At 43.9% G+C, this 25,158-nt stretch overlaps 1 protein-coding gene across 1 annotated transcript in view; it reads left to right on the top strand.

The window, feature by feature from the left end:
• Nucleotides 1-25,158, top strand: part of SHISA9 (shisa family member 9) — a 227,875-nt gene that overhangs the window by 178,923 nt on the left and 23,794 nt on the right. The window contains exon 3 of the mRNA XM_083585313.1: nt 20,789-20,944. Coding sequence (XP_083441439.1) covers nt 20,789-20,944 — 156 coding nt within the window. The remainder of the gene's footprint in view (nt 1-20,788; nt 20,945-25,158) is intronic.

The following is a 25,158-nucleotide window of genomic DNA, read 5'->3' as shown; positions in this document are numbered from 1 at the left end:
CTTGTTTGTTTTGGCCCAGTTCTCTAATCTCTCAAGGTCGTTTTGAAGTGTGATCATGTCCTCTGGGGTGTTAGCCACCCCTCCCAGTTTGGTGTCATCTGCAAATTTGATCAGGATGCCCTTGAGTCCATCATCCAAGTCGTTGATAAAGATGTTGAATAAGACCGGGCCCAAGACAGAACCCTGTGGCACCCCACTAGTCACTCTTCTCCAGGATGAAGAGGAACCATTGATGAGCACCCTTTGGGTTCGGTCAGTCAGCCAGTTACAAATCCACTGAGTGGTAGCATAGTCAAGACCGCATTTTACCAGCTTCTTTACAAGAATATCATGGGGCACCTTGTCAAATGCCTTGCTGAAATCAAGGTAGGCTACATCCACTGCGTTCCCTTCATCTACCAGACTTGTAATTCTGTCAAAAAATGAGATCAGGTTAGTCTGACATGACTTATTTTTCAGAAATCCATGCTGACTATTGGTGATCACAGCATTTCTTTCTAGGTGCTCACAGACTGTTTGCTTAATGATCTGCTCCAGAATCTTCCCTGGTATTGATGTCAGACTGACTGGGCGGTAATTATTTGGGTCCTCTCTTTTCCCCTTTTTGAAAATAGGGACAACATTTGCCCTCCTCCAGTCTGCCGGGACTTCACCTGTTCTCCAGGAATTCTCAAAGATGACTGCCAGTGGTTCTGAGATCACATCTGCCAGTTCTTTTAATACTCTTGGATGCAGTTCATCTGGCCCTGGAGACTTGAATACATCTAAACTAGCCAAGTATTCTTGTACTATCTCCTTAGTTATTCTGGGCTGTGTTTCCTCTGCTGAATCATTTGCTCCAAATTCTTCAGGTCGGGCATTGTTTTCTTTATCGGAGAAGACTGAGGCAAAGAAGGCATTGAGGAGTTCAGCCCTTTCTGTGTCCCCTGTTTGCATTTCACCATCTTCTCCTCTGAGTGACCCCACTGTTTCTTTGTTCTTCCTTTTGCTACGAACATACCCATAAAAGCCTTTTTTGTTGCTTTTAACCTCTCTAGCAAGCCTGAGTTCATTCTGTGCTTTAGCTTTTCTGACTTTGTGTCTACACGTGCTGGCTATTTGTTTGAATTCCTCTTTGGTTGTTTCCCCCCTTTTCCATTTTTTGTACACATCCTTTTTTAATCTTAACTCAGTTAAAAGTTCTTTAGATAGCCACCCTGGCTTCTTTAGACACCTTCCATGTTTCCGTCTCATTGGTATTGCCTGAAGTTGTGCTTTTACTATCTCCCTCTTAACAAACTCCCAGCCATCATGAACTCCCTTTCCTTTTAGTATTACTGTCCATGGGATCTCAACCAGCACTTCCCTAAGTTGACTTGGGCTGATTTGGGTCAATATGGGATTCAGCCAGATGGGTTGAGGCAGCCCTGGGTCAACTCTATTGAACACTATGCAATGCTCCTGTGTCAGTTGTCAGACCAAATCTAGGTTGAGTCAGGTCAATCCCAGATTATGCTGAGTTGGATCTAGGCCCCACTAAAGCAACATATTATGCCCTAAATCAGATAAGGGGCCCAAGTGCACAGCCCTACCATAGCCTACTGTGGGAAGCCTTCCAAGAACCACATGCCAGTGTGGGAGGAGCCAGAAGCAAAAGTGGGTGGAGCAACATCCATAACTCTCCCCTTTCTAAACTCCCCTACATTCCAGTCACACCAGTCAGTGTTTTCTGCAGACAAATACATCACTAATATGCGACTCCAATATGTCTAAGTTGGCTTGTTGATGCCAGTGATATCCCTTAAAGTTCCATCCTTCTTCACTCCACCACCTTTTCACAAATAAACAATTGCTTTTATTTAAGCTGGTATTGGTTCTCTCCATGAACAGATAAATTGCTTCTGGTCTGTGTATGTGTGATTTGTTTCTGTTTTGTTTTTAAGGAAGAGTGTAAACATATCAGATGTTCATTACTGGGCTAAGCTTCTTTCTGTTCCTTATTACTAATATTAATTTTTGAGCTGTATCAGAGGGCTTACAGAGCTTTTCAAAATGTCAGTGGGCGAGAGCTTCATAGCTCCCAGAAGTGGTTCACCAACTGGGGAAGGGACAGGATGCTATCTTCCTGGCAGGCAGGTTGCTGTTGCTTAACAGGAGAAGGGGCAAAGATGGTTCGGAGCACACCAGCAGCAGTGCCAGATTGGTTCTGCGAGTGAGTTTACAGCTCACTGACCTTCCTGCTGCCTCCCACTCCATTTACCCTCTTGGTCAAGCCCACCTGAGGCTCATATTCCCTCTATCAGGTTCTGTCCAGCTTAGTTTACAGCAGCCTTGCTCCTGGAAGAGGGTAATTTACACCAGTTTACATTAATCTGGCATAAATCCCACTGGCTTCCTGTATTTTGGATTGCTTTGCCCACCTGGGAAGAAGTCCTATGTTAGGAAGACCCCACACCTTCCATTTTTGCACTTCTTTGTAATGTGGATCTCAGGAACCTTGTCTCATGACCCATCACATTCAATGGGGCTTACCTCCTGGCAAATGAGCATAGGAATGCAGCCTAATTTCCCCTGCTATGATCATTTAGTGGTGGGGAATGCATTGTTGACCTGCTTCTTGCTTTTAAAAAGTCGCTGTTGCTGAATCATTAAACTACAATATTTTTGTTTTTGCTTCTGTGTTAATGCACCACTTTTCATTTGTGGACCTGTGTAACAATTGATGTCACAAGAGATCAGAAATGTACTATTGCTATTCAGAGAAGTTATTCTATCTCCACAAAAAAGACTACTGTTGCCTGACACCTCACAGCAGACTTCCCCAATCTCATGCCCTGTACAGAGGAGGGAGACCAAGATGTTAAAGGGTTTGGAAGTCAAGCTTTATGAAGAACAGTTGAGGGTGTTGTGTAGGTTTAGCCTGCAGAAGAGAAGACTGAGAAGATTCTGACCAAACATTAGGAAAAAATTTCTGATAAAATAATTAATAATAATAATAATAATAATAATAATAATAATAATAATAAAATCATTTATACCCCGCCCATCTGGCTGGGTTTCCCAAGCCACTCTGGGCGGCTTCCAACAGAATATTAAAATACAATAGTCTATTAAACATTAAAAGCTTCCCTAAACAGGGCTGCCTTCAGATGTCTTCTAAAAGTCTGGTAGTTGTTTTTCTCTTTGACATCTGGTGGGAGGGCGTTCCACAGGGCAGGTGCCACTACCGAGAAGGCCCTCTGCCTGGTTCCCTGTAACTTGGCTTCTCGCAGCGAGGGAACTGCCAGAAAGCCCTCAGAACTGGTCCTCAGTGTCTGGGCTGAATGATAGAGGTGGAGAGGCTCCTTCAGGTATACTGGACCGAGGCCATTCAACTGTTCAACAGTGTAAGGGACTACCTTGGAAGGAGGGGGACTTTCCTTCATTGGAGGCTTGAGGTTGGGTGACCATCTATCTAGGATTCTTTACCTGTGACTCCTGTGCTGCTGGGGGGGTGGAGTAGATTATCCTTGGAACCCCTTCCAGCCCCACAATTCTATGATTCTATGTTTTGGACTATCAACCTCAGCCAGCATGGTGAATGGTCATTCATTCATTTATATCTTGGCTTTCCCCCAAGGAGCTTGATGTGGTGTACATGCCCCACCCCCGTTTATCCTCACAACAACCTGGTGACGTAGTTAAGCTGAGAGGCTGTGTTTGGCTCATGAACACCCAATGAATTTCATGGCCAGTGGGGATTTGAACCCTGGTCTCCCTGCTCCTAGCCCAACACACTAACTACTACACCACACTGGCTACTTGGATCTGTCGTTCCAAGCATCTGGGGGGGGGGACCAGGTTTGGGAAAGGTGGTTCAGGCCAGTTCTAACTTCCTGTTGAGATTAGCGTTAGACCAGCCTGATTCGATAAGTCTGAGGCTATGTGTGCTACATATTCCTGCATTGCATGGGGTTGAATTCTATGGTTCTTTGTGTAGTTGGACCAAAACTCTCATCAACCTCAGCAATGTGGCCTCCAGAAGATTGCCCAGAAGGGAATGTGAAACTCTTCCACACCCCTGGGATCAATGGAGAAATAGTGGTATATGGTGGCTTGCCTACATTCCTGTCTTTATCCACCATTTTTAAAAAGTTGCTCTCTTAGCACTTGGCCCCGTTGCTGATTTGCCCTTCAGCGTTCTTCTCCCTTCCTTGCTTCTCCCTCCAGGCCTTTAAAGTTCCTGTTCTTTGCCATCAGAACTGCAAACATTTCAAATTATTTATGAAAATGACCCCCTTAGTCGGGAAAATATAAAGCGTTTATGAGCATAAAGCAACATTTCCCTAATTAATACCTCTGAGAAATGTTTTTTTTAAATTTTATTTAATGACTTCCTAATGCTAAACTGCCTTTAATATTATGGTAAAATATGTTAACTACCAGGCTAGCCTGACTTGACGGATGAAAAGGACAGGGAAGTAATCTGTCACCTGCAGTTCTCATGCCACCTCAAATGATGCTGTTTTCGGTATTTACATAATATGAGGGCATTTGGCTTAGTTACTAATTGCATCGACATCTGAACGATATTCATCTTCGCCGAGGTTATCAGCAGCAAGCTTTCTGCACAAGGGACCACCGTTAAGTAGAAAGGGTGATAAACTTTCTAAGGTTGCCTCCAGTCTGTTCTTTATTTTGCAGGAGAGATCTTAAATAAAACAAAAGTACATTCTGTGACCTTTTAAATGTGTTTGTAGGAGGGAGATTATTGGTTTGTTTTGTGTTATATATATATATATATATATATATATATATATATATATATATATATATAGTGTTCTTATTTTGTATTTTTATGTTGTGAACTGCCCTGTGATCTTCAGATGAAGGATGGTCTACAAGTTTAATAAATACCATAAACTCAGCCTTGCACAATTAAAGTGAATTAAAGTGCTCTGGCTTCCACTATAAGACCGGCTTATTGAACATTCATCCTGAATTGCTTGCACAAAGCTTACGTTGTGCTTAGATCATGCCCTTTCTTTACTGAGCATTCATTCTGAACTGTTTATGGGGTGGCTATAGCACAGTGTTTGTGGGGTATTTACATGTTCCCCATTAATCATTTGTTCATCCCGTGCATTTCAGTGCATTTCCCCTTCACTTTCCAAAACAAAAACGGTCTAGATATATTTTAATTTTTTTTAAGTTGGATTTGTTGAATGACTACAGGTCTACACCACACATTTAAAGCACATGATTTCCTGCAAAGAAACCTGGGAACTGTAGTTCACTAAGGGTGCAGGAATTTGTAATTCTGTGAGGGTGAACTACAGCTCCCAGGATTATTTGGGAGAAGCCTCATTAAAATGATGGTCATTCTGTGTCAGAGGTTCATGGAGCCTTCCTTCTCTTGCCCTTTATTTAGAGCTGTGGATGTTTGCACTGCCTTCCACACCTATTGAATTCCAGTTTAACTAAGAGAATTGGATTTTTACAACCATTTTTGTTGTTAAGGAGCACACACAGCTTGAAGCAGCTTACAGCTATGCTGTGCATGTGTGTGAATTCAGTTTGCTTTTGGCTTCGTTTGTTAATGTTGTTAATATTGTTTTGTGCATTATGAGTGCTGTAATGCTTTGTGGGTTTTATATATTATATATTAGACTGGCCTCGACCAGAGCCAGGGCCTTTTCAGCCGTGGCCCTGGCCTGGTGGGACGCTCTCTCACAAGAGACCAGGGCCCTGTGAGATTTGACATCCTTCCTCAGGGCCTGCAAGATGGAGCTGTTCCACCAGGCCTTTGGTCAGGGTTCAGTCTGACTCATTTTCCCTTTGTATAAGAACAAGCGTGAAGGAGGTTTCCTAGCCTTATAATATCAGTGGAAAGCGTAGGTCCTGGCGACTATTAACCACTTTCAATTTTAACCTGAGGATTGTCATTTGTCCAGTTTTAATTTTAATTTTAATTTATTTGAATTAATTTTGAGATGCATTTTAATCATTTGACTGCTTGTTTTTATGTATTATTTTTGTATTATATGATGTTAGCCGCTCTGAGCCCGGCTCTGGCTGGGGAGGGCGGGGTACAAATAAATAAATATTATTATTATTATTACTACTACTATTACTATTACTATTCTTGTGGTTGTGCTGTTCAACCTGTTTTCAAGTTGTTTTGTTAATCATGTTTTATAGAAGGTAGTTGTTTTATTGATGATTTGTTAATTATTTTATATAATTTATGTTGCAATTGTGATGTTCTACTATGGCTGGACCTAGACACATCAAAGGAGCGATTTAGTTAAAAGCATGGTAAACTCATACAGGGAAATCCGGTAGGGAGAGACAGAACTCCACAGCGCCACCTGGTGTCACAGTGTTATATCGTATACACACACTTTTTCTTTACCAATCTAGCTGAGTCCTATGTCATTATTAATATGTTATGTTATTTTTATTGTATGTAAGCTGCTTTGTGACACATATGAGTGAAAAACAGCATAGAAATATAATAAACGAATGAAATGAATGAGTATGAGTGTGTGTATGTGTTTGTGACATAGGAAGCTGCTTATACCAAGTCAGACAATTGGTCCATCTTGCCCTGATGTCCAGCATTTCCAGTAGGAGTCACCCTCAGACCTACCTGGATATACTGGAAATTGAACCTAGGCCCAGAATTTCGGATTAGGGACATCTCCCACTAAACTGCAGGCTGCTTTATCAGACTTACTTCTGCATCTAAAATGTATGAGTACTTGTAAGTTTTCACACAGAAAGCAATTAGCAGCTCTTGCTGGATTATTTGCATGAAGAACACAGCCTAAGGGGGTATAGGGAATGATCCCCACCTCAGCATCCCCTATGGACACTTGTAAACTTTAAAGAATGTAATCCTGGGTGCAGATTTGCCCGAGAGCCCCTGTGGTGCAATGGTTAGAGCACTGGACTAGCACCCAGGAGACCAGGGTTCAAATCCCTACTTGAGCCACAAAGCTCACTTGCCGATCTAGGGCCAGTCACAGTCTACCTCAGAGGGTTGTTGTGAAGATAAAAAGTGGGAAGCAGAACCACATACGTTGCCTTGATTTCCTTGAAGGAAAGGCGGGACAGAACTGAAATGATAATAAATAATAAACACATGTTTACCTCAAGAAACAAAGCCAATCTTTTTCCTCCCACCGTTCCTGGTTAACATGCTCCAACTGAAGGAGAAAAGCCTGCTGGCCTTGTGTTCAATGGGAGCACATTTCCTCCTTATATGAAGAGAAAAATCATAAAGGTCAGTGGGATGTTGAATTATTCACCACTTTTACATTCCGGCTACCCAAAGAAGCCGTGCCAGAAAGGCTGGAAATCTTTCTATGTAAGAATTTGTGAGGCAATTATTGATGAGCAAATTCTCCTCGGCTCAATTCAAAAGAAGCCTCAGCAAGCTGAACTCTCTCTGTACAAACACAAACACAGAAACACACACAGAGAGAGAGTAATTCATTTCTCCCTGATCCCTGTTATGAATGCATATCCCACCATACTCCTCATGATGTGATTAGGTCAGTTATAGGCAAACTCAGCCCTCCAGATGTTTTTGAGACTGCAATTCCCATCATCCCTGACCACTGGTCCTGTTAGCTAGGGATGATGGGAGTTGTAGTCCCAAAGCATCTGGAGGGCCAAGTTTGCCTATGCCTGGATTAGGTCATAAGAACAGGTGTCATAGCCAAGTGGCGCTGTGACAAGAACAGTGAAGTGGAGGTCTCACTGAAGGCAGTAAGGCAGGTATGGGGAGCCTGTGGTCTTCCAGATATTGCTGAACTACAACTCCCATCAGCCCCAGTAAGCATGTACAATGGTCAGAGATGGCAGGAGCTGCAACATCTGGAGAGCCAAAGGTTCACCACACCTACGCTCCCTGACCCCTTGAATCCAGCAGAGGCAGCATTCAATGTGTAGAGAAGGAGGTCCACCAGCTTTTATTATTGTCTGAGGAAGATAAGAACATCTGACAGAGCAGCCACTGACATACCACCAAAAAAGGAAAGAGGATCAAGGAGGATGCTGGCTTGCATAAAATGTCCATGTGCTAATTTAGTCATAGTCAATTTTATTTATATACTGCACTTTCCACAAATACATCTGTGCCCAAAGCAGTTCACATTAAAAAAAACAACACAAAATCATCTAAATGCAGTAGTCCAGTCATGAGACTTTATAAAAAGTATAATACTACTGCACTAAACGAACAAAAAGCCACTTGGTTGTTGTTGCTGTTTAGTCGTGTCCGACTCTTCGTGACCCCATGGACCAGAGCACACCAGGCACTTCTGTCTTCCACTGCCTCCCGCAGTTTGGTCAAACTCATGATGGTAGCTTCGAGAACACTGTCCAACCATCTCGTCCTCTGTCGTCCCCGTCTCCTTGTGCCCTCCATCTTTCCATCTTTCCAGGGAATCTTCTCTTCTCATGAGGTGGCCAAAGTATTAGAGCCTCAGCTTCAGGATCTGTCCTTCCAGTGAGCACTCCAGGCTGATTTCCTTAAGAATGGATAGGTTTGATCTTCTTGCAGTCCATGGGACTCTCAAGAGTCTCCTCCAGCACCAATTCTTCAAAAGCATCAATTCTTCGGCGATCAGCCACTTAGAAATCAGCAATTAACAGCTCATATCAAAATGTAAGAGAGCATTAACACTCACCAGTAGGTCAGGTACTAGTATGGCAACACTGCACATTGGAACTCCTTGCCTATTCACATCAGGCAGGGGTAGGGCTACCATACGCCTGGAATTTCCCAGACATAGCTGGGATTTGGCTGCTGGAAATAGTATCCGGGCAGAATTTCCGTAAATCGGCGAAATGTCCGGGAAAACTTGGGCGTATGGCAACACATGTCGGAAGTGTAGATACTCAAAACTTGGAAAGCCACCTCCAGTCAGTGTAGACCAGGCTTCCTCAAACTTGGCCCTCCAGATGTTTTGAGACTACAGTTCTCATCATCCCTGACCCCTGGTCCTGCTAACTAGGGATCATGGGAGTTGTGGGCCAAAAACATCTGGAGGGCTGAGTTTGAGGAAGCCTGGTGTAGACAGTACTGTACTTGATGGACCAATCAGAATACAGTGGTACCTCGGGTTAAGTACTTAATTCGTTCCAGAGGTCCGTTCTTAACCTGAAACTGTTCTTAACCTGAAGCACCACTTTAGCGAATGGGGCCTCCTGCTTCTGCCGCGCCGCCGGAGCCCGATTTCTGTTCTCATCCTGAAGCAAAGTTCTTAACCTGAAGCACTATTTCTGGGTTGGTGGAGTCTGTAACCTGAAAGCGTATGTAACCTGAAGCGTATGTAACCTGAGGTACCACTGTATCTTAGTTTCTTACTTACCAATATGGATAGGAAGGTGAGAGATGAGAGTTTTGACCACTGCTTCTCATCCTTTAGTTGCATGGGTGACACTCTGATTCCACACTGTTTTATAGGGGATTGAGCAACACAGCTTGTAAACAGCACTCAAACTTTGCAAGCACAGGGGCAGGCAGTGCAAAATCCAGGACTTTTTACTGCCCCAGTGTGAATGTGTATAATTCCTCGAGGAAATCCCATGCTTTGACAAGAACCAATAATGCCATGCAAAAAGAGGCTATGCTTTTAAACGAATACATCCCCGACAACATTATTACTAATCTATGTGTCTGATTTTCTCCATTTATCATCCAAAAGGTCAGGTCCTCTACTCAGCCTCTAGCCACGGGACAGAAGCATACATTTAAAAATTGCAAAACTGCCCTTTGTGCCTCTATTTAGTTGTCAAAGGAGCAATTCTGCAAAGGGCATTCATACCGCCATGAAAATAATAAGGAATGCAAAACAGGCTAGCTGGGGGAAGAGGTGAATGGGTCTTTAAAGCCCTTATCACTGAGCGGTAGAATACATCCATTAGATGATTGGGTTTTGCCAGGCCTGGGTGATTTCCTAATTGGCAATTTGGTTCACATTTGGTTCACATTTATCTGCCTTCTGGGTAGATTTCCTCCTATTTGAAGAACGAAAGGTTCTGCAGGTTGTTTTGGTTCATGTAAAAACATTGTACGCAGTAGATATTTGCTCCTTTAATTTGTGCTTGAAGGCAGTGTCCCAGGCCGCTCATATTGGCACAAGACTGCCCACTGCGTGAGACTGAAAAATGGTGGCTATCTCCCCTTTTCCAGTTCAAGGACCATAGAAACCTAGGAAGCTGCCCATTACTGAGTCAGCCCATTCTTCCTTCCCTTCTGACCAACCCTGCCAAGACATCTTCACGGGACTCATGAACGAGCCCTCATCATCCCTTACCTACCATTAGGGATGGGGGAACTGGAATCCAACAGCATCTGGAGAAACAGCTTTCCCCCGATCGTGTTTTTATGCCCCTGCATGGCCTTCTAGATGCAGTAGGCTACAAATTAATCACAATAATTATTAGTGGGGCATTTTTTTCAGCTGGAACACGCCAGAACTCAGTCCCTGCACCTCTCAGGTGGGCACTGTTGCCATTATAAGAGAACAAGGGAGGTGCTGGGCACCATTGACGTTATAAAAGAGCAAGGGAGGTGTTCATGGTGAGTTCCAGCACCTCTTTTTCTATAAAAACAGCACTGATTACAGTGGTACCTCGGGTTAAGTACTTAATTCGTTCCGGAGGTCCGTTCTTAACCTGAAACTGTTCTTAACCTGAAGCACCACTTTAGCGAATGGGGCCTCCTGCTGCTGCCGCGCCGCCGGAGCACGATTTCTGTTCTCATCCTGAAGCAAAGTTCTTAACCTGAAGCACTGTTTCTGGGTTAGTGGAGTCTGTAACCTGAAAGCGTATGTAACCTGAAGCGTATGTAACCTGAGGTACCACTGTATCTTAGTTTCTTACTTACCAATATGGATAGGAAGGTGAGAGATGAGAGTTTTGACCACTGCTTCTCGTCCTATTTCTGGGTTAGCGGAGTCTGTAACCTGAAGCGTATGTAACCCGAGGTACCACTGTATTAGTATTGTTAATTATTAGTATTATTAAATTTATTGGTCACCTTTTTTGCCACAGCAACTTAACTTGCCAGCTGAAAAGGAAAAGCCACTCTGGTGCTGCAAAATGCTTTGCTTCTGCTTAGATTTTTAAAATTATACATGTTTCTGTAGCTCATTCTAAATCTGTGTGCATATTGAGCAAAGGTGAACACTGCCTAGAAGTGAACAGGTATTGTGTATGTGTTTGTGTTTACTTGGTATGCTATGACCTGAGCACTGTAAAACATGGCAAACAATTAGAAACTCTGGGGACAGGAGTGTTTCGTCTGCATTCTGCATTTCAATCTCCCTGAAAACCATATGTCACTGCTGCTGAATGAGGGGACCCATTCCTAGTCGAGATTTAACACAGCGATGCCCTTTAATGTGGGCACCTGAATTGCTGACATGTGTGGCACAGGTTTGTAATGCAAAAGTCTTCGATGGAAGAGGCTGTACATAATCCCTGCAAACTGCCCTGGGCTCTTATGGGAGGAAGGGCTGTTTAGAGCAGACGACAACATTGAAGAAGATGCAGGACTGTTGTTTGAGTCTCGAGCTGTAGCTCAGAGCATGTGATGTTTTCCCACTCCATCTCCCCTTTCTTGGGTTTGTTTCCTGCCCTCTGCTCTATGTTTTCCCGAGTTCCTGTTGACTTTTGCATTACAAATCACCTCCGCAAGGTGGAAAACACAAACACGCTGCTGAAAGCAGGCAAATCCCTGCCAGCAGCAAAGGAGTGTGTGACTAATGTTGGAGAGGATTTGTGAAATGAACTGCCTGATCGAAAATATTTGCAAATCCCAAAGCGACTTAAAGGGGGGAGGGGAACCCCACGTGCAGGCTTGATACATGAATGGCTTAGGTAGCTTCATAGAGATGCTCATGGGCATTTGAAGGAAGTGCCAGGGAGAGAGATTGTCCAGGATGCTTCTGTCAGGTAATCCTGGTCATCATGTAGACTGACGGAATAGTCTTTCCAGGGCTGGACTTTGGAAGGTAACAATGCAGGTCTTTTTGAAGACCCACCTGCACTTGTGTGAACCAAACTGAGCTCTAAGATGGGCTTCTGAGGGGCCCGTTGCTGAGGCTCCATCATTTAAGGTCCATTAGATTGGCATGCGTATGAGGCAGGGCCTTCTTAGTTGTGGTGCCACGGCTAGTGGATCTCCGGTCAGACCTTGAGTTGACTGAATGAATATTTGATAGCCTTTATGCCTTGTCCTTTGCCAAGGATGTCCTCAGTAGGGAATCTATCCTCCAGTGTCCCGGCGCATTCTGGCTACTGTCAATGTCTCCTACTGCCCTACTAGTGACTACCACTAGTATAGATCAAGACAATATGTAGAACCTCTGTGTCTGGTCTCAGGACTCTCCTTAGGCGACCACCATCCCTTCTCAGCTTTTGTCCCATGCCTTCCTTGAGTTATTATGAGTAGTTGAAATGTGTGTTTGAAGTGTGGTCATTGTGAAATGTGATCATTTAATTGTGAATGGGTGATGAAGTGGTGTGGGTGGGTGGGTGGGTGCGTAGACACCTCTGGCTTAAGTGTGGCTCGAATGTAACCTCTGGTACAAAGGTCAGAGTCTCATCCTTAACTCTGTTCACTTTCATCTTTGGTCATGCCCACTTTTGCATCCAGTCCTACTCACCACCGTCATGTGGGAGCACAGCTTATTATCTATTTATTTCATTAAATTTTACAACACTTGATTGTAAAAAGCTTTTTAATGTTTAATCTTTTATTATGTTTTTATATATGTTGGAAGCCACCCAGAGTGGCTGAGGCTACCAAGTCAGATGGGGTACAAATAAATTACTACTACTACTACTACTACTACTACTACTACTACTATTAAACCCAACAACCTTGAAGTGGTTTGCTAAAAGCTAAAACAGTAAAATCAATGAAAACAAATAACAACAATAATTTAAAGCATTGAAAAATGCAAATCAACAGTAAAACAAAAACAGTAGAGCAAAACACACATCAACATGCTAAATATCTGGATAAAGGTAAGGTAAAGGGACCCCTGACCATTAGGTCCAGCCGTGACCGACTCTGGGGTTGCAGCGCTCATCTCGCTATATTGGCCGAGGGATCCGGCGTTTGTCCGCAGACTGTTTTTCCAGGTCATGTGGCCAGCATGACTAAGCCGCTTCTGGCGAACCAGAGCAGTGCACGGAAACGCCGTTTACCTTCCCGCCGGAGCGGTACCTATTTATCTACTTGCACTTTGATGTGCTTTCGAACTGCTAGGTTGGCAGGAGCAGGGACCGAACAACGGGAGCTCACCCCGTCACAGGGATTTGAACCGCCGACCTTCTGATTGGCAAGTCCTAGGCTCTGTGGTTTAACCCACAGTGCCACCCATGTCCCTAAATATCTGGATAGGCATATCTAAACAAAAATGTTTTTAGCAGGTGCAGAACAGTATAGTGAAGGAACCGGCCTGATATCAACAGGCAGGGAGTTCCGAAGAGTAGGTGCTGCCACACTCAAAGATCAAGTTCTTAGTGTTCTCGGACTGAAAATAAGTTCCTTGTCCCTGCTGTAGCATCAGCATCCATATCCAACACTGGGGACACTTACAAATAATAATAGAAAATGTTTCACACTCCATTAATTTTTCTGCCACTCTCGTTTCCATATGCTGAAAGGTATGGGTTTCCCCCCTGCCCTCGCGTCCTTTTTGCTAGTGAAATAGTCTCACTTCATCAGAAGGCCTCCCTCGCAACCCAAAATAGAAGTGGGTCATCATCACGACAAGACATCCCCGTCTAGATACAGTCCTTATCGATCACTGCGGAAGCTCCAGAGAAATAGGTTCTTAAAATAACATCAGGTTGAGACACCCGCAGCATCTTGACTGCCTTTGAAGCTGAAGGCTGATGGGTAAAAAAGAAGGGCTGCTGCGGCCGAAATGGTAACAAAGCTCACCCTTGAGCTTATCTCTTATCTGAGGTGGTGGGGGGGGGGGGAGAGAGAATATCTTCAGTGTGAAGAGGAAAGTGTCAGCAAGAGAAAGATCTTTTCTCCTCGTTCCCCCTCCCCTTTTTACTTTTCAATTATGTATGATTTCACCTGCCATATTAGAAGACTCTTTCAATGCTCGCTGAGCATTAGTTCTGCTCTGTTTTAAATTTCTTCTCTGCTCGTGGAAGTCATTGCCGCAAGGTGCAGCTACCGCCAAGAGCTTTGAACATTCATTTCTTCATTATTTATCTGCATTTATATCCCAACTTCTTCTCCAAGGAGCTCAAGGTGGTCTACACGGTTCCCCTACCATCTCACCTCATTTAATCCCAACAACAACCTTGTGAGGTAGAGTAGGCTGAGGGGGGAAGGTCACCCAGTGAGCTTCGTGGAGTAGGGACTTGAACCCTGGTCTCCCAGGTAAGAACATAAGAAGAGAGCCCTACTGGATCAAGCCAATGGCCCTGTAATCCAGCATCTGGCTCTCATAGTGGCCAATCAAATGCCTATGGGAAGCTGGCAAGCAGGGACTGAGGGCAGCATTATTCTTCCCACTTGTGATTCCAGCAACTGGCATTCAGGGGAATATTGCCCCTGACAGCAGAGGTGGCTGGACAGAGATTGTGGCTGGTAGCCATTATCCTCCATGAATTTGTCTGATCTTCTTCTAAGCCTATCAAAATCGGTGGCCTTCTTTGCCTCCTGTGGGAGCAGGTTCCATGGTTCAACTATGTGGTACATGAAGAAGAACTTTGTTTTGTCTGTCCTGTATCTTCCAACATGCAGCTTCGTTGGTTGTCGGAAGTTCTAGTTGTTATGAGAGAGAGAGAGAATAACTTTTCTCTGCATATCCATGCTCTCTCCTTTGTGATAAGCTTTGCAGCAGGCAGCAGGGGGGGTGCTGTGGGCCCACTGGAGGGGAGAACACCTACCCCCCAATGTGGTTTCAGCCCTGGCCATGCCCTCTTCCCCTGGGTAGTGGTCTGGGTTGTTCCCAGAGATCCAAGGCAAGCAAATCGCCTACAGCACTGAGGAGGTAGTGCCATCAAAGGAGAGGGTCCCCCAAATCTGCTGCCAACATTTGTCATTATAGGATTTCTTACCCTTCCCCATAGGGTATGGTTACCAGATTTTTTTCAATGAATCCAGGGACACTTTATTATTATTATTATTATTATTATTATTATTATTATTATTATTTGAAGCTGAGTAGCAACAGAGAGTCAGTTGTGGGGATGGTGAGGCAAAAGACCCTGGGCCCAAGCACACATGCATATTGTATAAAGGTGCAAAGCCCTTCTTTCGCACCCTGTGAAACATAAATGCGCAGAGTTTTTTAAAAACTGGGCAACGGCGCACCGCCCGCCCATAACTCCTGAGCCTTCCCCGATCTCCTGCCCCCTTTCCCCTTTGTTTTGACTGATCGGGGGGAGGCTCAGGAGACGCGGGTGGGCGGGCATTGCCCAGGAGGGATGCAAGGCGCATAGTTTCTCTGCCAGGCAAGGTGCAAAGCCCTTCTTTCACACCTTGTGAAACATAAACGCGCAGAGTTTTTGAAAAAGTGGGCAACGGCCGGCCGACCACAACTTCCAAGCCTCCCCCAATTAGTCAAAACAAAGGGGGAAGGGGGCAGGAGATCTTTAGCGCTGGACATCCCTGGTTCCCCTTCGGCAGTGGCGGTGGCAGCAGTAGTCAGCAGCCCGGAGCTAGCCTGGTAGCACAGTTGGCTCTGGCTGGCTTCAGGAGCTGCTCACTGCCATGGCACCCGCCATTTTTCCTCGCCAGAAGTCTCCATATGATGTGTTGCACATAAGATACATCATATGGGGACTTCTGGCGAAGAAAAATGGCAGGCGCCACGGCAGTGAGCAGCTCTTGAAGCCAGCCAAAGCCAACTGTGCTATCAGGCTGGCTCCAGGCTGCTGAGGCTGCTGCTGCCACATTTCCCGGGGAAACATTTGCATATCTGGGGACATTCCGGGGATGGAATTTGTCCGGGGACAGATTTGCAAATTCAGGGACTGTCCCCGGAAACCGGAGACATCTGATAACCCTACCATAGGGTCTCAGGGCAGTTTACAACAAATATAACCCTGATATCACTGGATGAGACGATGTTTTTAACTGAAACTGGGCGTTGATTTTTTTTGGGGGGGGGGAATAACTGAAACTCTTTTTAGATGCTTTAGCTGTTTTATAATTTTTTTATATATATTGAGGATGTGACTCCTTTGGAAGGGACGGTGGGATATGAATTCAATAAACAAATGATACTAAAAAAGAAAAAGAAAAACATGATTAAAAATCAGTTTAAACAATGCAGTGGATCTTTGTGAGATACAAGAGGCATGCATTCTCCAACTGGAGATTTCACTTCTTTAACTCCTAGGCTGCTAGTCAGCCTCTAGATGTCAAGGTCAGTAACTTGCCCTAAAAATTTAACAAGAACATAATGTTGCATGCCACCCCAATCTCCACAGCTTAGCAGTTGCGCTTATCAAGGTCTGTGTCCCCTTTTGGGACAATGAGGCACAGCAGAGACTGTGGTGTCTTTATAACAGACGGTTTTATTTGCACACATCACATTTCAATAGGGGCTCTTGCTTCTTCCACTGGCTTAGCAGGGTTAGGTCTAAAGACAGAGAAATCCACCATAGTCTCTCTGTCTCTTTGTTCTAGCCTGTCTTCCTCAGCTGACATGGTGTTCTGCCCACCCCCCACCCCCTCTGCTTGCCAAACCACTTGCAAAACCGATATTTTCCTCCTGTTTGCTTGTCATTTAAATCCTCTGTGGTCTCTGCCAACTAGCTCACAGCTGGAAGAGGAGCCCCACCTCTCCTTGTCTGGCAGTCTTCACTCTCTCTTGATGGCTCCCTTGATGGGCCATTACTCTGTTTTGCTCCTTAATGACTTACACTCAGCTAGCCCTCTGGCTCCTTAGCATAAGCGGAACCCAGGAATTTCCGTATTTGGCATGGTTTAATCAAACCTTGATTGATTCTAACTTGTACTAATTCTAAGAATTATGTATGACTTGCACCCGCAAACCCCAGCACCCAAGACCTATAACAATAGCATAAGAACATAAAAGTGTAACAAGAGGCTTGCTGGACATCCCACAGCTGAGCATCCCACAGGTGAGCATCATGCCTCTCCCTCCCTAAGCTGGGTAGAAGGAGCATCATGCCTGCCAGGCGGGCTTTGGGAAGGTGGCAGGAGGTCTCTTGGACCCTGTTGGAGCATCACGCCTCCCTCCCTAGCCCAGGCAGAAGCTTCCCAGGTTTGGGGAAGGAGGCACTAGGCTTTAATACTTTCATACTCTAATTTACTGGGAACATTTAGGGGACTAGCCTGGTCCCCCTAGTCCACTGACCGCATGCCACTGGTTCTAAATAACGAGTTGGATTGAAAAGGCATAGAGCAGCTACAAGAGAGATCAGGCTCCTTACCAAAGATACAGATGCAAGACAGATTTTGTGACACTCAATGTGATACCCAAGAGATGACACCCAGGGTTCTAAAATTTCACTCTCCTGAATTTCAGGTCCATCTTCAAGACATCTATTATAAGCCCCCACCCCCTGAAATTTCACCTAATTTCTCCATCCACTCTTCAGAATTGCTTTCCCTATTAATTGAGATTGGCATTCAGACTTTCAAGCGATTTCCTTTGGTATTGGCAGAGTGGGTTTTTTTAATGTTTTCCCCTGGGTGCTCCTGCTGATCTACTCTGCTCCATTAGCCATTTGCAGAAAACCATGTGGCAAGAGTCCCTCAAAATCCTGGCTTCCTTTGCAGAGCCATCGAGGCCACCGCCAGATTCCCGGGAAGGGAACAATTCACTCTGCATGAACAAGATTGCTCCCACTTGGACTTGAACATTCTAACCCTGAATTTGATGTTGTGGGGAGTTAACTAGCCTGCCACACGAGTTCAGCTTTCTGGCTCCTCTGTAGGGAGTAAGCAGAAAACAGGCACTGCTGTGTGATTTGTGCTGTGATTTAGATTGGAGCTGGCCATGCCACGGCTGTTACAAGTGATAGATGGTTCTCAGTCACTTTGTTGAGCGACAGCATTAAAAGGCAACGGGAGTGCCCTAATGTTGAAATATTAGGAAAGAGGTAATAAGGCACATTAAAGGTATCGTGGCTGTTTCCCCATCCTCTTTTTGAGCTAAAAGGAACTCAATGATAGGGCAATAGAGGAGCAAGCAACTGCTATATTGTGGATGTTATATGAGGCCAACTCAACTATTCAACTACTTAGGGTGCCAAAATTCCAGGGGTGTGAGGCAATTAGAGACAGCCTAGAAGTTCACCACCTGAATGATGCCTCTTGGGTCCAACAATATGCAATTATGAGTCCACTTATACTGCAGCAATAGAAGAAGAATCTTCCTCTCCATTGTCAGAGAAGGAACCTACTATATCCCATGGCCCCTGGGATGACTTAGTAGTAGTAGTAGTAGTAGTAATTTATTATTTATACCCTGCCCATCTGGCTGGGTTTCCTCAGCTACTCTGGGCGGCTTCCAACAAAAGATTAAAAATACATTAAAACATCAGTCATTAAAAACTTCCCTAAACAGGGCTGCTTTCAGATGGCTACCATCCAAAAACTATTTACCTGGGAGTCAGCCCCATTCAGTTGAATGGCACTTACTTCTGAGTAGAAATCAACAGATGTGCAGTGTTAGAGCAGCTATAAACCTTGGGCTGGACCCAGTAGAGTCTTGCCAATTCATGTAGGAGACTTGGTTTCAAATTGTTCTTCAAACATGAAGCATACTGGGCTTAAAAATAAAGATGAAGCCATGGGAAAAACAGTTTTTCTTTTAAGAGTGCATTAGAATAGTTTATCTAATGTATTCTGATGAGTATTACTCTAATGAATTTGTGTGTGTGTGTGTGCACGCGCATGCGGCCGCATTCATAAAACTTACTAAATTTCTGGTTAGAACCATCCTATTCTTCTGGGCCTCTAATGTCAAATAAGATGACCCATTTTACTAATTTTTAGCTGCTTTCTCTTGTTTTTGGTGGTTTTTGGTGTGGAAGGGCACTAAGTTGTGTTGAAGTTAGTTTTAGTGGGTTATTTTTATACCATTTTTAGAAAGGAATAGCAAGCTGCCTTGATGGCCAGTTTAGATAGATAGATAGATAGATAGATAGATAGATAGATAGATAGACAGACAGACAGACAGACAGACAGACAGACAGACAGTAACACCCACACAGTATTTTCATCTTATTAGTAAAATAGCAATGCTTTTTCTAGGGTGTTACTTCTTTACCTATAAAGATGCCCCCAAACAGCAGTCAGCATCAATGGTTTCCCTTTCTGCAATTCATATTCAAAACCTGTGCAGGGCCCATGTCACCTCACCTCCACAGTCTTCCTAACAGCAGGGGGGCGGGGTTCTAACCCAGTGAGAATGCATATGCATATAGATGGGAACGGAGGAAATCTACTTTGGTTTTCATTTAAATACAAACTTCCTTAATTCACACTGTGTGAAATAATATGCAAACCGGAACACAGGAATCTTTTAAAATTCACATTTCTCCAATTTGTAACGCAATTCTTCATCCAAGTAACGTGTACAAAAATACATTCGCAAGGGTTAAAATGCATATGCAGGTGAAAACAGCACACAAAAATGCATTGTATCTGAGAGAACTGCTTTGCAAGGTACGCACTTTAGGAAAATTTGCTTGCAAAAAAAAAAATGTGTATATTAGGAGAAATTCACAATAAGATGCTGGTGAATTTTCATGAAGAATATAGAATTATAGATTGTAGAGTTGGAAGAGGCCATGAGGGTCATCTGAAAGATCTTCATTGGCTCCCAGTACGTTTCCGAGCACAATTCAAAGTGTTGGTGCTGATCTTTAAAGCCCTAAACGGCCTCGGTCCTGTATACCTGAAGGAGCGTCTCCACCCCCATCATCCAGCTCATTCACTGAGGTCCAGTGCTGAGAGCCTTCTGGCGGTTCCCTCACTGCGAGAAACCAAGTTACAGGGAACCAGGCAGAGGCCTTCTCAGTAGTGGCGCCTGCCCTGTGGAATGCCCTCCCAGCAGATGTCAAGGCAATAAACACCTATTTTACTTTTAAAAGACTACTGAAGGCGGCCCTGTTTAGGGAAGTTTTTAATGTCTGATGCTGTATTGTTTTTAATATTTGGTTGGAAGCCGCCCAGAGTGGCTGGGGAAACCCAGCCAGATGGGTAGGGTATAAATATTATATTATTATTATTATCATCTAGTCCAACTCCCTGCAATGCAAATATCACAAACTGATGTGGAGAAATGAGAAAGTGATGTTGACAGGTTCACTCAACCCTAATTACCGTATTTTTTGCTCTATAAGACTCACTTTTTCCCTCCTATAAAGTAAGGGGAAATGTGTGTGCATGTTATGGAGCGAATGCAGGCTAGGCAGCTATCCCAGAAGTCAGAACAGCAAGAGGGATTGCTGCTTTCACTGCGCAGTGACCCCTCTTGCTGTTCTGGCTTCTGAGATTCAGAATATTTTTTTTCTTGTTTTCCTCCTCCAAAAGCTAGGTGCATCTTGTGGTCTGGTGCGTCTTGTAGAGCGAAAAATACGGTATGTAATACCGTGTCCTTTAGGTGACCCTAGACTACTGCTCCCATCATCCCCTGCTTGGGGTTCATGGGAATTGTATTCCACCACACCTGGAGGACACTATTGCCTACCCCTGAAATTGCCTTACAGGCAGGACATTTCCCTGATGTTGAACCTTAGAGGTCTGATTGGTTTTCGGTGTGATGATCTTCCTCTTACTTCTCTTATACAGATGCAACACAGATGAACAACGTGGTGCCAACATCGCCTCTTCTCCCACAGCTGACACATCCGCACTCCTTCCCAAGCATGGGACAGATCACAAATCCGTACGAACAGCAGCCGCCAGGGAAGGAGCTTAACAAGTATGCATCCCTAAAAGCAGTAGGTAAGCAAAAAATATTGAATTCCCCTCCTTCATTAATTTTGCCACCTCAGCAGGCTGAATGCCCCAATGTCCATTTAATATTTCACACAGCTAAATGGGGGGGGGGAGTGAGATTTCTTGGCCTTTGTAAAAGCAGCAAGCCTGCTTTTTCATATAAAATAATGTACAAAAGTTTTCATATATTCAAAATTATTCCCCTCATGTATTTTTTTTAAAAGAAATCTAGCAAAGCTATTTTGCACAAGTCCAACTATTTCATCAATATTAGAGGCGGGGATCTTTGTTTTCCATAGTCTCACTTTGATAATCCCCTGTCTCTTTAAATTTTAAATAATATACAAGCTTTAAGCTGTGTACAACAAAGCCCAGCATTTAACCTCTTGGTTTCATAGCTCAGAAACAATGGGTACTCAATGCATTGGGTAAACAATGTATTCAACTAATGTTTGCTCAGAGTAGACCTATTGAAATGAACCACCATGACTAGCTTAGGTGTACGTTAAGTAAAAGTTAGCCTACTGTGAAGACTTTGGATGGATTTCAGTGTTGCACTATTTCAGTGCCAACATTTATGCTCTTCCCTCTTCCCTCTGTGTGCTGTTCTGAGGCTTCTCATGACCCCCCAAAGCTGATTTGGGGGGCATGGAGGGTGCAAGAGGAGGAGGAGCAGGGGTCAAAGTCTTGTTGCTCTAGTGCAGGGGTGCCCAAACTTTTTTCAAAGAGGGCCAGATTTGATGAAGTGAGGGCTGACCAAAGTTGTTGAGCTTTTTTTGTGATTGAAAATAAACTGCCAGGGGCCGGATTAGGGCCCCCAAAGCAGACTTTGGACATGCCTGCTCTGATGGAGCTCATGCTGCCTTCGAGGTGAGCTCCACAACCCCATAGTCGCTTTTGACTGGACTTAACCGTCCAGGGGTCCTTTACCTTTTACCTTTTTTGCCTTCTACTAGCACAACAAATTAGTTGTGGTCCTATAATTAAAGGAGAATTTGGACAATCTGAGCAAGTCACTTTATAATATGAAACTAACAAACGCACAACCCTATTCATTCTACTTGGAAATAAGCCCTACTGGACTCATTGGCACTTTCCCCCAAGTAAATACATACAAGATAGCAACATGATGCTGTAATCCTAACCATCTCTAATTGGAAGTAAGTCTTATTGAATTCAATGGGGCTTACTCCCAGGTAAAGATGGAGGGGAAATTTGATCCACTTTGCATTTAAAGGCAAACTTACTTGCTTCATATTTCCCATAACAATACATGAACTGAAATGCAGCCATCCTTTGGAATCCACTCTTTGAATTTTGCAGTACAGTTCTTCAGCGAAGTAATGTATTTAAAAAAATGCATATCCTCGTGAAAGGTGTGCATAAAAATGCATGTATTAGTGAAAATGACTTCCAAAAATGCATCATATCAGGAAAAACAGGCTTGCAAAAATGTGTATATTAGGCAAAATTGCAGACGAAAAGGAGAAATTTGCAGTAATATGATGATGAATTTTCATGAAACAACAACAACAAAATACAATCCTGTAAATTGCTGTGGAAATGTGGAGATGTCAATTTAAGATTGGAAAAATTAGAATAAGAGAAAGCCAACAATGATAGATTTTTCCATCACAACTCCCAGGTAAGTGGGGTGGGGAAAATGTGAACACCCCCAACAACAAAGTGCATTGGTGGGGGTGGACTTCTGTTCCACCCAACAAACAGATTTTTCAGGGCACTATGGAGATTCCATAGACTCACAAAGAGGAAGTCATAGATCCATGTGAAAAACGAACACTATAATCCATCCTGAATCACAGTGATTAGAGTGGAGGGGGGAAATTCACTGTGATTAAAAGCCAGACATGCATCAAAATGAAAGATTCTCTACCACCCCTTCTCCACCACCTTCCCTCTCAAGTTCTGGGCACATACCCAGACAACTGGGTTTAGTTTCTTAAAACAGAAACAAAAAACAGTTGTGGGTTTATTTAGGGTTCGGTTTTTTGGTCACCTGAGGCTACAGAGTTGCTTGGAAGCTTAGGTGACCCCTCATACAACTCAAGATCCCTTGTTAATGACTTGGTCTGACTCACAAAGATGAGATCACCTGACTCACAAACCCCAGATCACCTACTTTTTATTTGCTTATTTTATGTATTGCTTTTATATGCCACCTTTACTCCATTGAGCTCAAGGTGGTGTCCATGGTTCTCTCCCTCCACATTTAATCCTCACAACAACCCTGTGAGGTAGGTTAGGCTGAGAGGCAGTGGCTGGCCAAAGGTCACCCACTGAGCATCATGGCCAAGTGAGGATTTGATCCCTGGTCTCCCAGGTCCTGGCCCAACAACTGTAACCACTATGCCCCCCTGCTTCCCTCTCCACCATCCTGGCTCACAATTTGTGGTACACACAGAACCAATGCGCACAGCCCTAGTATATTTCTCCTAGAAAGGCTACTTCAGCCAATAGTGTTAAGGGAAAGTTTTCAGACACATGTGCCCAAACTCTGCTTTCAGACTTTTCCTTATTACTGACACAGTTGTGGTCTCTTGGGGGATTTCTCCGGCACTTTATTATTCATGTAGAAAAGTGCTGAAAGTGGTTTTTCTGCATAAATTATTCTCTCTCTTTTTCGATTCATCAAGCATGTTTTTTTACTCCCATGCTTAAATGGTCACTGCTCACTCATGCGCCAATGACAAGAGCAGAGGTAACGTACCTGGACTTGTTCATCACAGCTGGCTAGAAAGAGGACTATCTCAGGGACTCTGTGGAATTAGTTCAGCATTTGGATTGCATAAACAGGTCAAGCTTTACTTGCAGCCATTAGAATAACCCTGACCTTAAATGAGGTGGGGGAGAAGATGATCTCAGGAAAAAAAGTTTTTCCTATAGTTTGGACGATAGTTTGAGGGGCTGCAAATTGGAGTATGGCAAATCTTCTGCCATTCAGAGGAAGAGCAGTAATACTTTTGACTCTGTTGATACAGTTTTGTGATGTCACCAGCTAAGAAAATCTGATGGTTTATGTGGTACTATAATTTAGGGACATGGGTGACACTGTGGGTTAAACCACAGAGCCTAGGACTTGCCAGTCAGAAGGTTGGCGGTTCGAATCCCCGCGACTGGGTGAGCTCCCGTTGCTCAGTCCCTGTTCCTGCCAACCTTGCAGTTCGAAAGCATGTCAAAGTGCAAGTAGATAAATAGGTACCGCTCCAGCGGGAAGGTAAACAGCGTTTCCGTGTGCTGCTCTGGTTCGCCAGAAGCGGCTTAGTCATGCTGGCCCCATAACCCGGAAGCTGTATGCCAGCTCCCTCGGCCAGTAAAGCGAGATGAGCGCCGCAACCCCACAGTTGGTCACGACTGGACCTAATGGTCAGGGGTCCCTTTACCTTTACCTATAATACCTTTTGCTTTAATAAATTTTATAAAATTTTCAAAAATTTGACATATATACTTCAATACATAATAAATTTGTCTTTTTCCGACTTCCCACCCCATTTTCCATGGTGTTTTAATTTCTCCCCCTCTGCTGCACAATACCTCCTATCTCTTATACCAACACTTCCCTACTGTATTCTCTAATTCCTTCTGTTGCTCATATCTCAAGTCCTGCTTGCGAGTTCATCATGCTATAATATTTACTTAAATCGAAAAGGACTTCCATTCTTCCACAAAGCAATCATCGTTAGATTCTCTTATTTTGGCTGTTAACTTTGCCAGTTCTGCATAGTCCACAACCTCACTTATCCATTCTTCTTTGGAGGGAACTACTTCTCCCCTCCATTTTTGTGTGTAGAGAATCCTGGCTGCTGTTGTTATTTACATAAATGACTTAATCGTCTTTTTGGGAACTTCTGTCCCAATAATCCCTAAGAGAAAGGCTTCCGGTTGTTTTGGTATAATCACTTTAAACATCTTTTTTATCTTGTCGTATGTCATGTCCCCCCAAACCCTCACTTTCTTACAAGTTAGGGTTGCCATACGTCCAGAATACCCGGAATACTGTGGTTGAAAGCAGTGTTCAGGCAAAAATTGATGTCGGGGAAAATCCAGATGTATGGCAAGGCATGTGGGCAGTGCTGTTTTTCATAAATAATAGTTCCAAATAGATCAGAAATGGCAAACAACAACATTTGTGTTCAGATTTTCACCCCGGATACAACCCTATCACAACCCTATTACAAGTCCACCACATATGAAAGAAAGTT

Source organism: Podarcis filfolensis, assembly GCF_964270895.1.
Source record: "Podarcis filfolensis genome assembly, chromosome: 14".
NCBI lineage: Eukaryota > Metazoa > Chordata > Lepidosauria > Squamata > Lacertidae > Podarcis > Podarcis filfolensis.
This window is presented reverse-complemented; position numbering and strand designations above follow the sequence as displayed.